This window comes from Staurois parvus, unplaced genomic scaffold (genome assembly GCF_062004578.1).
Source record: "Staurois parvus isolate SC_StPar_1 unplaced genomic scaffold, SC_StPar_1.0 ptg000080l, whole genome shotgun sequence".
NCBI lineage: Eukaryota > Metazoa > Chordata > Amphibia > Anura > Ranidae > Staurois > Staurois parvus.
In genome coordinates this window covers 10,199,194-10,213,518 of record NW_028317876.1, presented here as the reverse complement: position 1 = coordinate 10,213,518, position 14,325 = coordinate 10,199,194, and the positions used below count along the sequence as shown (strand labels likewise).

The 14,325-nt window shown below is 42.5% G+C and overlaps 1 protein-coding gene across 14 annotated transcripts in view; it reads left to right on the top strand.

Moving 5' to 3' along the window:
• The window catches only part of TENM3 (teneurin transmembrane protein 3), a 1,391,898-nt gene that overhangs the window by 1,059,581 nt on the left and 317,992 nt on the right, over positions 1–14,325 (top strand). For all 14 annotated transcript variants that reach the window (XM_089669645.1, XM_089669651.1, XM_089669650.1 and 11 more), the window contains one exon: positions 13,391–13,628. In XM_089669645.1, coding sequence (XP_089525771.1) covers positions 13,391–13,628 — 238 coding nt within the window. The remainder of the gene's footprint in view (positions 1–13,390; positions 13,629–14,325) is intronic.

Sequence of the window (14,325 nt, the reverse complement as noted above, 5' to 3'; positions counted from 1 at the left end):
AGCTCCATTCACAAAACAAGCACTAGTAATCATCATTCAACGCTGACAGGGCTGTATGATATACCCACTGGTGCTAAGTATGCTAACTAGCCAGCACCGATCATTTAGATCATTAGATCATTTAGTTTGGTGGGGCTGTGTGATCTTTCTGATATGCTGTAGATCATACACCCCCACCAGTGCTGACTGTTCATTCACAATAGCAAATTATCAGTTAGCACTGCAGGTCTTTGTGATTTATCAACTGGCAGCGCTAAATGATTTTTTTTACCAGTGCTTGTGTTGTGAATGAAAAGTCAGTACTGGCAGGATAAGCTGAACACTGCTCAAAATCTTTTTTGCTGGTAGAAGGGGCAGCGGCTATAGTTCTGGCTGTACCTCCCCCTAGGAACATCCACAAATTGGGCTTTAGCCTGGGGTGGAGCTATAGCCAACATTAACAGAAATAAATCTTGGCCTTTAATAGACAACAGGACCAAAATGTAAAATGGAACCAAGTGTTTTATTTTAAAACACTTTTTTATTTTCTGGTGATAATCCCTCCTGTCCTCAAGATCTGTGTATAATAGTTAGGATTTAATTAAAGGAATTACACATCTTTGGAAGGTGAAACAGCTCTGAAACATGCATTTCAGCTGTGTATTTAGCTGTTTGCACACGCTGGCATGATAAAATATAGTCTTCCAACAGTGACCCATGGACAGAAGTGTTTAGGTCTACTAGGCATCATCAGCATAGGTCTGTCAGTTTTGGCCTTACAAATCCGATTAACCAAATTCCTAGTCCAAAAGTAAATAACTGTAATCTATAGCAACCAGTAATGTTCTGTATAATATCAAAAACTTCATTTCATTTGTTTTTCTAGGCAAGGCCTTTGTTTCAGTTATTGTAGTTGTAGTGATTTCCACTGTACGTGGGATATAAAGCCAAATCAATCAGACCCTTAGCTGTAACAGTGATCAAATGAAAAACACGAAGACCATATTGTTTCTTGGTAGTAATGATGTGTGCTGTACAGCACTGATACATTAGACTGAGCTCAGTAAAGACATAGATAGATTAATATATTAATGTGTAATGTTTGCTAATCTAAAGGATTGGTTACTGCACATTTATCTGGCACCTTCTCTACTTTAGCATGACATACATTACACTGACTTTTTCTACGGTATCAGTTCTCTTCAGACAGATTTCTTTTAATTGGGTGCTGCTTTTGACTGGTTGAATTACCTTGTAACTGTCTTGTTGAAATGTGCCTGGAAGGCCTGAGCAGTGATTCTAATCAAACACAATGACACCCACTGGTGTGGATAAAGGCAGCACTGATTAATTGCAATAAAATCTACCTGACTTATAATTCTGATGAATTTATGTGGTTCTCTCTTGCCATCCATCCACCCATCCATGAGAATTCTCCGCAAGGCAGTCAAATGGAAAATACTACTAAATATTTATTGTTAATAGAATTGGCAATCTAGTGTAATACAGGCCAAACAAATCACTTACCATTAACTGTACAGCTAAGAACGTCTCTCTTTAAATACGAAAGCTGTCTTGATGTAGTGTGCACATGGTTGTTCTGCTGGTGGAACAATGTGAGTAATATTCATCAACTAGGAAATATTCTGACATGATACAAATGTCATTTCTGTCCAAAGTCAATGTAGCTGCGAGACTTATATTGTAGAAGGCTACACAAATCTTTCGGCTGACATATAATTAATGAAGTCATGCAGGTGTCTTGGAACTCTCCATTTTGCTTTAGCTAATATTTTACTATGAAAGCAGAGGTGTTAGGGTGTTGAAGCGTGTGCTTACTGTAAAGATTTTTTGTGTGATAAATGATTATTAATTTTGGCTCTAAGTATAATTTCATAAAAGAAAATTAGCTGGTCAGTCAGACTTTTTTTTTCTTAAACTTTTTATTTTAGGAGAGAGAGTTTATTTATTTAATGAATTCAGCGGTTTTCAACCTTTTTTCAGTTGTGGCTCCTATTAAACGTATGCAGCTTTTTTTTTTTTTTTTTTTTTTTTTTTTTAGTTTATAACCAAAAATTATAATTTTTCTTGTTCAAACATTTTTATTAACAAAAGAGAAAACTTTAACAACACAATCAAGGAGACATTGTATATATACAGTGGACATTGAAGAGGCTATAGGACATTGAAGAAAAATGAATGATGATCACATTACAGATGTCTATACAATGCAAGCAAAAGCAAGAACATAAGAGTCGGCAATAGATGACATTATCGTCCCAGCCAATCCAAGTAACGTCTCTTAAGTGCATTTAAGAAGTAGGGGGAAGTTTGGAGGGGGATCAGACGGGGGAGGAAGGGAGGGTATGGGACAAAAAAAAAACCAATAGCGATGACTTCCATAGACAATCAGCTACTTTACAGCAGACTCCATGAGTTGCCCACGGAGGACTATTGACAGTATTCTGGGCGCACAATATAGAAATCAAGGGAGAAGGAGTGATTCATCAAAGTTAGACGGGAGGAAGCGCTCTACCCAGGGGTTCCATATGTGCAAAAATTTAGGGATCGTGTCAAGAATTGTGGCTTCCACCTTTGCATGTATCATGGCTTGTGTTATTCTGGATTTGACGGCAGCAACACTAAGGGTGGGGGATTTCCAGGATTTCGCTATAACCTGCTTAGCCGCTGTTGTAACTTGCATAAGGAGCTTGAATTGCAAGTTGGAGACGCCAGGGGGGCACTGATTGAGTAGGGCTGTTGTTGGATCAGGTCTTAAAGTGATAGCGCTAAGTGTAGATAGTATGGTGAAAATTTCATCCCAAAAGACCCGGGCCACTGGGCAATCCCACCACATATGGTAGTGCGTCCCTAAGTCTGTACAGCCTCTAAAACAGTTGGGCGAGTAATTAGGGGTAAATTTTGCGATTCTCGCTGGGACCAAGTACCAGCGGGTTAAAACTTTATAATTCGTTTCCAATGCTACAATGTTCTGCGAAGATGATTTTGTGTTAGCCCAAATGTGATCCCAGTCAGATGGGTCGAGTTTCCTGCCCAAATCCACTTCCCACTTATGAGTATACAGAGGGGGGGACGTGGTAATCGAAGTAGTGAAGAGTGAATATAAGCAAGAAATAAGCCCACGTCTATGGGGGTCTTTGTAGCATGCTCGTTCGAAGAAAGACATAGCATCTGGCCGATTTGTTGTGGTAGCGTAGGGAGCATAAAAGTGTTGTAGCTGTAAGTATCGGAATATCTCGGAAGCTGGGAGGCCATGTGTTTCCTGCAGCGAGGCAAAGGTTTTAAACTTATTCCTCTGCAAGAAATGATGCGTGCGGAGCAAATTAGAAGAGGACCAGGCTTTGAATAAAAGGGGCGTCTGCCAGGCCGGGGGAAAAGCTGGGTTTCATAAAAACGAGAGCAGAGGATTATGTAGCGATTAAAGATAATATCGGGTTTTCAGTTTATCCCAAAGGGATAAAAAGTGAGAGGTGATGGGGTTGGTTATAGAGCGGCGGTCTATAGGCCTCAACCAGAGTAAGTTAGCTGTAGATAAGGGGTCACATTCTATTGATTCAAGTGCAACCCATTGAGGGATTTCAAAGGTTGCATGGTACTTAGGTAATTGGGCTAAATGCGCTGCTTGATAGTATTTGCTGATGTCAGGTAGGCCTAGACCACCTTTGAGCTTAGGACGGTATAGGGTGGAGCGAGGTATACGAGGACGAGTATTACCCCATACATAGGAAAAAATGCGACGCTGTAGTGTACGGAGGTAGTGAGGGGGGACTGGGACTGGAAGGACTCTAAATAGATATAGAATTTTTGGGAGGATTGACATCTTGATAACTGCTATTCTGCCTAACCAAGCGAGGGGTAAGGAAGACCATTTGGTCAAAAGGGCAGAAAGATGGTTTAACATCGGAAGATAGTTAGCTGCGTAAAGGTCTGATAACTTAGGGGTCAGTTTAATACCCAAGAATGGGATATGACAGCGCGACCAAGGGAATGGTAGAATCTGCTTTAGGTGCGTCAACTCTAAAGGGGGAAGAGAGATATTGAGTGCTGTTGATTTATTAGGGTTTATTAGTAAGCCAGAGAGCGAGCCAAACGCCTCGAGAAGCCAGAGTAGAGAAGGAGTGGAAGTCAATGGGGATGAGAAAAAGAGCAAGACGTCATCCGCAAAGAGACATAACTTATGATGCGTGCCTCCTATCTCAAGTCCCCTGATATCCGGGTTAGCTCTAATTAAGAGGGCCAGAGGCTCTATAGCCAGGGCAAAGAGCAAAGGGGACAGAGGGCATGAGCCTTGTCTCATACCTCTGGAGATCGGGAACTGAGCCGACCTGTGTCCCAGATACCTAATTCTGGCCGAGGGCTCTCGATATAACGAGAAGATCCAGGTTAAGAAATGCGGGCCAAAACCCCAACGACTCAATATATAGCTGAGATATGGCCATGAGACTGTATCAAATGCTTTCCGGATATCAAGGGACAGGAAACAGGCGGAAATATTGCGAGACCTAGCTAAGTTAGCCAAAAGAGATGCACGTCTGATGTTATCTCCCGCTTGCCTAGTTGGAATAAAGCCCACTTGGTCGTTAAGAATTAGAGAGCCAATACATAGGTTAAGACGTGAAGAGAGGATTTTAGCTAACAGTTTAATGTCAATGTTGAGGAGAGAGATTGGCCTATAATTGGACCACTGCGTATCATCAGAATTCGGCTTTGGGATCATTGAAATGTTCGCTTGTACTGTATCATGATTAAAAACGTGGCCAGACAGTAGAGCGTTAAAGGCATTAGTGAGGATAGGTGTAAGGAGGTGAGCAAATTTTTTGTAATACGTGGCTGAGAAGCCATCTGGTCCTGGGCGCTTACGTAGTTTTAAATTTTTAATAGCATCTAAGGTTTCGGCTAGGGAAATGGGTCGCTCAAGTGCCTCCAACTGGCACGCAGAAAGTTTCGGGAAGGAAATGGGGGTTAAAAGGGCATCTGCTTGCGTGGGGTCAAAAGGTGTAGAAGAAGAATAAAGCTGTGACAGGTGTTTATGGAAAATCTGTAGAATGCGTTTTGGGTTACTAGTGAGGTTGCCAGAAGAGGTGCGTAACCGGATAGGTCTAGTGAGTTGGTCAAGCCTACGAAGTGAGAGGGCCAGGAATGTATTGGGTTTATTCGCCTTGGTGTAATATTTGTGTCTAGATCGTCGGAGCGAGAGTTCAGCTTGATCTGTGAGAAAAAGATCTAGAGCCAATCTAGAACGCTCCAGGGTCTCACGATTGGCAGGCGTTGGAGCCGCCTGGAAGGCTTGATGGGAACGATCATAGGTTTGCTCAAGTGTGAGGCGTTGCTGCCTTTTGCTTTTATTTAAGAAGGATGCTTTGCTAATGCAAAACCCTCGCAGAACCGGTTTATGCGCTTCCCATAACAGGAGAGGATAAATATCAGGTGATTGGTTAAGAGAAAAGTAGTCTTTAAGGGCTGCTTCGATTTCTAGGCAGTGAGCTGGGTTTGCAAGCAGGTTATCGTTAATAATCCAAGAGGGCTCAGCGGGGGATGGGGCCAAGGAGGTCATAGCCGTGAATACAGCACAATGATCAGACCAAGGTATCGGAATTATTTCAGAAGTCAGGAGCCGGGGGGTAGAGGCGGTGGTAAGGAAAATATGATCTATCCTGGAGAATGACTGGTAAGGGTGAGAATAAAAGGTGTATTGGCGTTTCGCCGGGTTGAGTTCTCGCCATGTATCTATCAAGGAGTAACGGTGTAGAATGGCTTGGAAAGTTTGTTTAGAGAGAAGGGGCAGAAGATGGTTGAGGGGATTTATCGAGGAAGGGATATACTACACTATTAGAGTCTCCGCTAACAATTAAAGTTCCGCGCTTATGGGGGTCTATAGTCGAGAGTATGGGGGAAAGGAATGGTAAAGGGTCTTGGTTTGGGGCATAGTATGCAGCAATGGTGACATCTATATCTAAGAGTTGCCCAACTAACAGGAGGTAACGACCCTCCAGGTCTTTAATTTCGGTGCCTAGTGTGAAGGGTGTTGTGCGATGAAAGGCTATCAGTACCCCCCTGCGTTTGGTGGCGGCAGAGGCTGTATAGACCTGAGGATATCGGGGGCCAAAAAACTTAGGAGTGGAGTTGGGAGTGAAGTATGTTTCCTGTAGACAAACCACGTGAGCTTTAAGCGTAGCAAAGGTTCGGAAGGCCTTAGTACGTTTCTGTGGAATATTGAGGCCCTGCACGTTCAGGGTAAGGATATTTAGCGAACCATTGAGGAAAGTGCATAATGGTTAGGATAGTCTGTCACTACCTCCCAAGGTGGAGCCTGATGGGGGATGAGGGCATTGTGGAGTGCGTTGTGCAGAGTCTTGAAGTCATGTTGGAGGGAGGGAGGAGGGTTACGATACGGGAGAGGAAACAGGAAAGAAGGGGTGTAAGAGGCCATTTAAGGCCTAAAAGATGGGTTCCCAAGGACACCCTGAGTCAGGGTGGGCTAGGGAACAATAGTAGCCCAAGCGATATTAAATAACCAATAACACAGGGGCTAGGTTGGAGTGTGCAGGTACACGGTCCGTGAGGATGACAGCAATTTGATTGATAAAAGGTAGCGAGGTCCCGGTAGAAAAAAAAAAAACAGGTACATAAAGAAAATACATTCATGAAGATCACGCTATCCCAAACTCAGACGGCATAAGCAGTATCAGTGAGACATTACAGGGGAAGGGGTGTGGCGTCGCATGCCGTCAGAGCTTAGGCTCTCAAACAAACTAACCTAAAGTGGGGCCCCAAAAGGGGGGGGAGCCGAACAATTCCCAGGTAATGGGGCAACCAAAATTCAACAGGTAGAGGGAGAGAGGATATCAACGGTATTAATCTCAATAACAGTAATGACAGTCAAAGGAGTACACCGTTTGGTGTATATGGCCACAATAAAGTGGAGAGAAGAAGGATAGACATGAGACACCGTTCAGTCCATGGTGTCTTGTGTAGATAGACCCGGAGATGAAAAACGGCCTCGTTTGTGGAGGTTGAGTGGGCCTTCAGTGGCACGTGTGGGAAGGGTCTTCCGCGGCGAGCAGGATGTGGACCTCCGCTTGGCGCTTTCTTAAGGTGTCGCTGAGGAATGCAGTTTTAAGATCCGCAGGGTGTCTAGTAGGTCTTCTGGAGTCTTACAAGTGTAATCCCAGGATTGATATCTGAATCGCACTGCAAAGGGGAAGCTCCACCTATAAGGTATAGCGTGTTGTTGAAGAACTTGTAGGTGAGGTTTCATAGCCCTGCGCTTGGTGATTGTTGTGAGGCTTAGGTCCTGGAATAGCTGGTATGAATGACCTTGGAACTGTAGAGATTCTGCGTTACGGGTGGCTTGTAGGAGTTGCTCCTTGGTGCGGAAAAAGGAGCTTGGCTATAATGTCACGTGGTGGACCATCCGTGCGTCGCAATGCTAACGCCCTGTGTACTCTATCCAATTCTAATCTTTCGATTGGGATAGCTGGGGCAAGCTCTTGGAGCAGAGCTGTTACTGTTGATTGGATATCGACGATCGTTTCTGGGAGGCCACGAATACGCAGATTGGAGCGTCGTGCCCTGTTTTCAAAGTTCTCCAGTCGTGTTAATAGTGTTGCGTTTTCGTCGCGCAGAAGGTCAAGGTCATCCGTATGTGTCTGAAGCGTGGCATCGAGACCATCTACTCTCTGCTCTAGGTCCGCAGTGCGTTGCCCTAGTTCACGGATTTCCCTAGAAAGTGTAGCAGTGATGCGGTCCGAGGTTTGCTTCAAAGCTTTGTGTAGCATTATTTCAAAGCGGGTCAGCAGGTCTGGGGGTGTAAGGTCAGGCGTCAGGGCTTGTGCAGGGACATCAGTTTCAGTGTCAGACTCACCCTCAGACGTGCAGGGATGGCTGGGCTGCGGATCCTGTAGGGCTGCATATGTATTTGTCACCTTCTTGCTTCCATGTGTTGAGGCGGTGGCCATCTTTGTCGAGGCCTTTGCCAGGGCCTCCTTGATTGACTTGGTAGAAGGGGGGACATGGTGCCGGGGTGCCCCTTAACAATTTTGCTGCTCGTCAGTCAGGGGGGGGCTGTTATAGTATTCTCAGCCCCCCTTTTCTTACTCTCCGCTGCCCAGGTTCAGTGCGGTGGGCGGGCCTGTGCAGAGCTTGCCGCAGGGACACGTGTCCCGTCGAATATCTCCGACCCGCTGCAGGAGATCCGCCGCAGACCAGGGCGGATCGGACCCTGGGATGGTTGCCGCTGTGTTCGGGTCCCCCTGGGGTATGTTGCGGGCCGGGACCCGCTGCTTGGCGGCGCTGTCACCCAACGGGGAGACGGAGCCTCAACGGGACATGTCCGTCCCGCCGGCCGCGCATGCGCACTTCCCGTATGCAGCTTTTTAAGGCACCCCAGTCTAAAATGGAAAAAAAATGCTACTAATCAATGGAAAACCTGGGTTTCTGACAATACACACAACCAACTTGATGAAATTAACTTCACATTAGAAGCCCCCCTTCCCACCAGAGGTTCCCTCATCATTTCAGAGGTCCCCCCATCATATTAGAGATCCTCCCATCGATTCAGAGTTTCTCATTCACATCAGAGTCTCCTCATCACATCAAAAGCCTCCCTATACATCAGAGGCCCCCCTATCACCACAGAGTCCTTCTATCACGGAGTAAGAGACCCCCAATCACATCAGAGTTCCCCCTATACATGCAAGCTCAGAGTCATTCATCGCCACACAGTTCTCTCTGGATGACAGAGCCCTCTCATCCATCTCTGATGTAGGGCACACTGGGTCTCGTGCTCATGGCACCACTGGAGAACCCAAAAGGCACCCCAGGTTGCCCCAGAACCCTGTTTGAGAAAAGCTGTTTAATTGATTAACTTCCCAAAATTCTAAAGATGTTGATTGTTTATTGATCAATAATCTGTACAGGTATCATATGCAACTCTCAAAGGACATACAGGAGGAATACATGAGGTCATCCTGATTTTTCAATCAACTTGAGAAATTTTTCATAGACCTCAACCAGCACCTCCTGCTTATATCCTATTGTGTGGAAAGGAAAGTACAAAATGTTAATAACCCATATAATTTTTTTTTTGCCTTGTAAATACTATATATATATATAGTCATTGCCAAAAATATCGGCACACCTGCACGTCTGTCAGATGCACCATTTCACCCAGATAATTGTTGCCATTACAAATGTTTTAGCATTATCATGTTTATTTCTTTTGTTTGTATTGGTATGAAACAAAAACGTGGAGAAACAAAAAGCCAAATCTGACACATTCCGCACAAAACCCCAAAAATGGACTGGACAAAATTATTGACACCTTCTCAAAATTGTAAGAAATAATTTCATTTCAAGTTTGTGATGCTCCTGTAATTTGTACTTAAACTCACCTGTATCAATTAACAGGTGCTAACAATATAGAAATCACACTGGCAATCAGTTAAAATGGTGAAAAATTTACTCAGCTTTTCTGTTGTGTGTCTCTGTGTGCCACATGGAGAATTGAGAAGAGAACAAGCAGCAAAGAATTGTCTGAGGATTTGAGAACAAAAATTGTGGAAAAGCATGGACAATCTCAAGGTTACAAGTTCATCTCCAGAGATCTTAATGTTCCTGTGTCCACTGTGCACACCATTGTCAAGAAGTTTACAGCACATGGCACTATAACAAAGCTTCCTGGATGTGAACGAAAGAAAAAATTGATCAAAGATTGCAATGAAGGATTGTTCGAATGCTGGATAAAGAACCTCAATCAACTTCCAGACAAATTCAAGCTGACCTTCAGGAACAGGGTACAACTGTGTCAGCTCCCACTATACGTCACAATCTAAATTACATGGTGGGAGACCCAGGACGATCACACTGCTGACACAGAGACATAAAAAGCCAGATTGGAGTTTGCCAAAACTTACTTGAGAAAACCAAAATCCTTTTGGGAGAATGTGTTGTGGATAGACGAAACAAAATTACAGCTTTTTTGTAAAGCGCATCATTCTGCTGTTTTCAGAAAAAGAAATTAGGTCTTTGAAGAAAAGAATACAGTCCCTACAGTCAAACATGGTGGAGGTTGATTGATGTTTTGGGGTTGCTTTGCTGTTTCAGGCACTGAATGTCTTGACCGTGTGCATGGTATTATGAAATCTGAATACTAGGAAAGAATTCTGCGGTGCCATGTAGGGCCCAGTGTTGGGCCTCTGTCAGAGGTCATGGGTCTTACAGCAGGACGATGACCCAATAAGCATGTCAAAAAGCACTAAGAAATGGTTTTAAGACAAGATGCTGGAGAGTACTGAACTGGCCAACCATGAGTCCAGATGTCAATCCCATAGAGCAACTGTGCAGAGATCTCAAAACAGCAGTTGGGAAAAAGAACCCTTCCAAATTGACGGACCTGGAACTGTTGGCGAAAGAAGAGTGGTCCAAAATTCCAGTAATTCCAGGTGTAAGAAACTCATTGATGGTTACAAGAAGCAATTGATTTTAGTTATTTTTCCCAAGGGGTAAGCTACCAAATATTTAAATTGAGGGTGCCAATAATTTTGTCTAGTCAATTGTTGGGGTTTTGCATGGAATGTGTCAGATTTGGCTTTTTATTTCTCCATTGTCTTGTGTCATACCAATACAAACAAAAGAAATGGACATGAGAATGCCTAAACATTTGCAACTACAACAATTTTCACTGCACCACTTCGCATGATCTGACAATGTGCCAATATTTTTGGCCATGACTGTATATATATATAGATATATATATATATATATATATATATTTGTTTTTTTGTTTAGTACTGCCAGTAATAAATTAATAAATAGCAATAAATGCATAAAACCACTTCTCATTCCCTTTCCGTAAAAGACTTCGAAAAGCAGTAATTATTTGTACATTACATTATGTATGTGTTGATGGAGTTGAATCATTTGAAGCATCACTGGGACTTACTGCTCACATTAAAATCCCCACGTTCAGTGTACCTTTGTACATGCATATTTTGTTGGGGGGTTATTCCCCTTTTTTTCACTTGAAATTTCAGTGCTAAGGGTCCCTCTCACATTCAGGTGCAGTGCTGTGCATTTACACTTGTTTACATGCCTTTTGGCGAAAAAAATGCATGCTGCTGTACTTTTATTTTGCCTTTTGCACTGGAGATGAATGCAATGGCATTAATTACCATGATAGGAAAATATTTTACTGTTTATGTGCTCAGGGTGCATTAAAAAAAACAAAAACAAAAAAAATCAAAACAAACCCTTACTGTGTAACACTGACATGGACAATTTGAAATGATATTAGTTACCACTAGAGGCTTCAAAACAGAATATGACTCATGGAACAGAGATTCTATCATGTTCTTCCATTTCAGTCAATCAGTAAAAGATCCTTGTATGTGCTTTCATACTGAATATCTTTAGTAGTCAGTATTGTCAGTTTGGGTTACTAAACTTGCTAGCCTTTTTTATGATTGAACTCCCAATCATAAATAACGTATTAAAAGATGTTAAGATCTTTCAGTTTTGTGATGGATGTTAGCACCCCAGAGTTTCTTATTTTTCTCTGGGACTCCACTACTGAGATCTCATTGACGGAGTTCCCAGCTTCATCCACCTGGCATTTTGTTCTTCATGTGGGCTGCTTTTTTGTTTAGCTGATTTTTTTTCCCTTTCTACATGACAGACAGTGCATGCAGTACAATACTCTGCAGTAAAAGGGTCCAGAAATTGGAAGATGTTAGAAGACAGTGGATAAATTACCCTTCTAGCAAACATATAAGTGGCCCATTCAAACCTATGTGTTGTAATGCAAGTTATTGCATGTATACAGATTATCTGTTGTTATCAATACCTCTAGTTTACATCTGTGCAATAAGATGACACGCATTTTCTGTTTTTTGAAGCATCAATGTGCTTTCCAGTGCCTGTTAATGGCAATGGTGTCATATGAAATACATGATTGTTAATAACATACATAAAACCACATGAAAATGCACATGGAAAGGTGTGAATCTAACTCCTATGTTTAAAAAAGGAGTTCCAGGTATGGATATTTTATACATAGTTACATTGGTCCAGCTTGGACCAATGTACCAATGCATATACCATACCTGGCCGATGCACCTGGAAGATGGAAATCACTGTAGTAGACACCGCTACTTCAGTGATCTCCACAAGTTCCAGGTCACATGTGAGGCAACTGTCCTGCTGCATTCTAAACACAGGAGGATGGTCGCTTGAGATGGGAATTATTCAGAGAATGCTTTGCATTTTCTGAGTGAATAAACATCACTGCCCCACCTCTCCACCTTGTTTAACTCTTAGCATTCATGTACAAAATGTGCTCAGAATGCAGCAGGGCAGGAGATCACTAAAGTAGTGATGTCTTCTTCAGTGATTTAAAGCCTTCCAGGGCAACAGCCAGGTATGGTATACATTTGATTACATTGGTCTAAGCTGGGCATATGTAACTATGGCTGATGCACCTGGAAGATGGAAATCACTGTAGTAAACACCGCTACTTCAGTGGTCTCCACAAGTTCCAGGTCACATGTGTCCTTCTGCATTCTAAACACTGGAGGTTGGCGGCTTGGGACAGGAACCATCCAGAGAAGCTGGACCAATGTAACTATGTATGAAATATTCATACCTGGAATTCATCTTTAAGTGCTACTATTTAGTATATACAAGTAAAACTAATATTTGCAAGGTCTGTAGCTTAATTAAGCATTGTCCTTTTTCTTTATGACCACCGATAGGAGGAGAGGGAATACTTTTTTTTTCCCCTGTGTTGTAATGAAGGTAACAGTCATTAGGTATATGAGTCTTCTGACGTTGTAATCAGATGTGATTCAGTCTGTTAAATATCTACACTAGAACATCTGTTTCACAGAGTGACCTTCTGCTGAAGAATATTTAGTATCTATTAGCAAATCAACGTACAGACCTACACACTCTGAAATCCACTAAACTGGCAGGGGATACCGCTGTTAATCTATTGCCTTACTTCAAATGATTACTGTTAAGTAATGCTTAAAAGAGAGGCTGTTAAAATAATCATAGGAATGACATGTCTTGCAAGAACTTGTGGTATAAATTTATTTATTTTTTTGTTTTTTTATATCTTTATTGTTTTATTGAGCTATTTCAAAAAGCACAGTAGCTGCATCTCATAAAACTGTTCATGTGCTAATGTAAATGAAAACCAATATAAAGAACCCAACACTAGTTTACCATCTGTTTTAATGTTAATTAGAGCAATGGGTGCCCAAGGTAAATTTATCACAGTGAGAATGTCATTTAAGACCCTCCAGGATAAATAATTTTTTTTATAATTAATTGTCCATTTGCTGATTAATTTCAGTCTACTGATGGTATTTAATGTTTTTCCATTCCACAGAGCAATCGCCAAACAATCAAGGCCAGTCAACGTTGCAGCCGCTACCACCTTCTCACAAGCAGCATCCTGCAGTTAATCAACCATCCATCACATCCCTCAACCGCAATTCTCTGACACATAGGAGGAACCAAAGTCCGGCCCCGCCGGCTGCGCTGCCCGCCGAGCTGCAAACCACACCTGAGTCCGTCCAGCTGCAGGACAGCTGGGTCCTTGGCAGTAATGTGCCACTGGAGAGCAGGTAACTCTATGTTCTGATGGTCAGTAGCAAACTAGTTGATCATTAAAGGAGAACTGCACTCAGAACTAATCATTTAGCTTTTGAGTGGAGGATGTACAGTATATGGGAAAAACAAATTGCATACATTTATAAATATACCTGTAGCCGTGCTGTGAAGATCTGCCTAAGTGAAGTTCCTATAAATTCTTCTGATGATCTCCTCAAAGGAATTGAAGGTGTTTGTTGCCTTGGTGAAAAAGTCCTCATTTAATTAAATAGGACTGCACTTTAGGTTGTTGGAACACTATTATCATTCTAGTGTAAATATAAAATTGAATATTGACATTGTATAGATGTCAGCTTACCATGTCTGTTAATAAAACATCTGTGCATGCTATTGAAGTTATCGTTGGAGACTAAATAAACATGCAGAAGAGTCCTAGAATTAACCCAGACCTAGTGAGTTTTCAACTGAATTTCAGCCAATCTGGCATCCCAGCAGACCTCCAGTTTAGCTTGGTACACCAGACATATAGTATAGTATCACCAGAACAGGTGTTAGCTAGTGTGAGGTCTAAAGCTATTAATCGCAGCATGAATGACAGTCAGCATCAGTATTTTAAGAGAAAGTGGCTCAAAAATGACATGCCCCATAAGTGCCAGCTGATTTCTGAAGAGTGCTGGGCACCTCAGTATAAGTGAAATTATACATGCATAT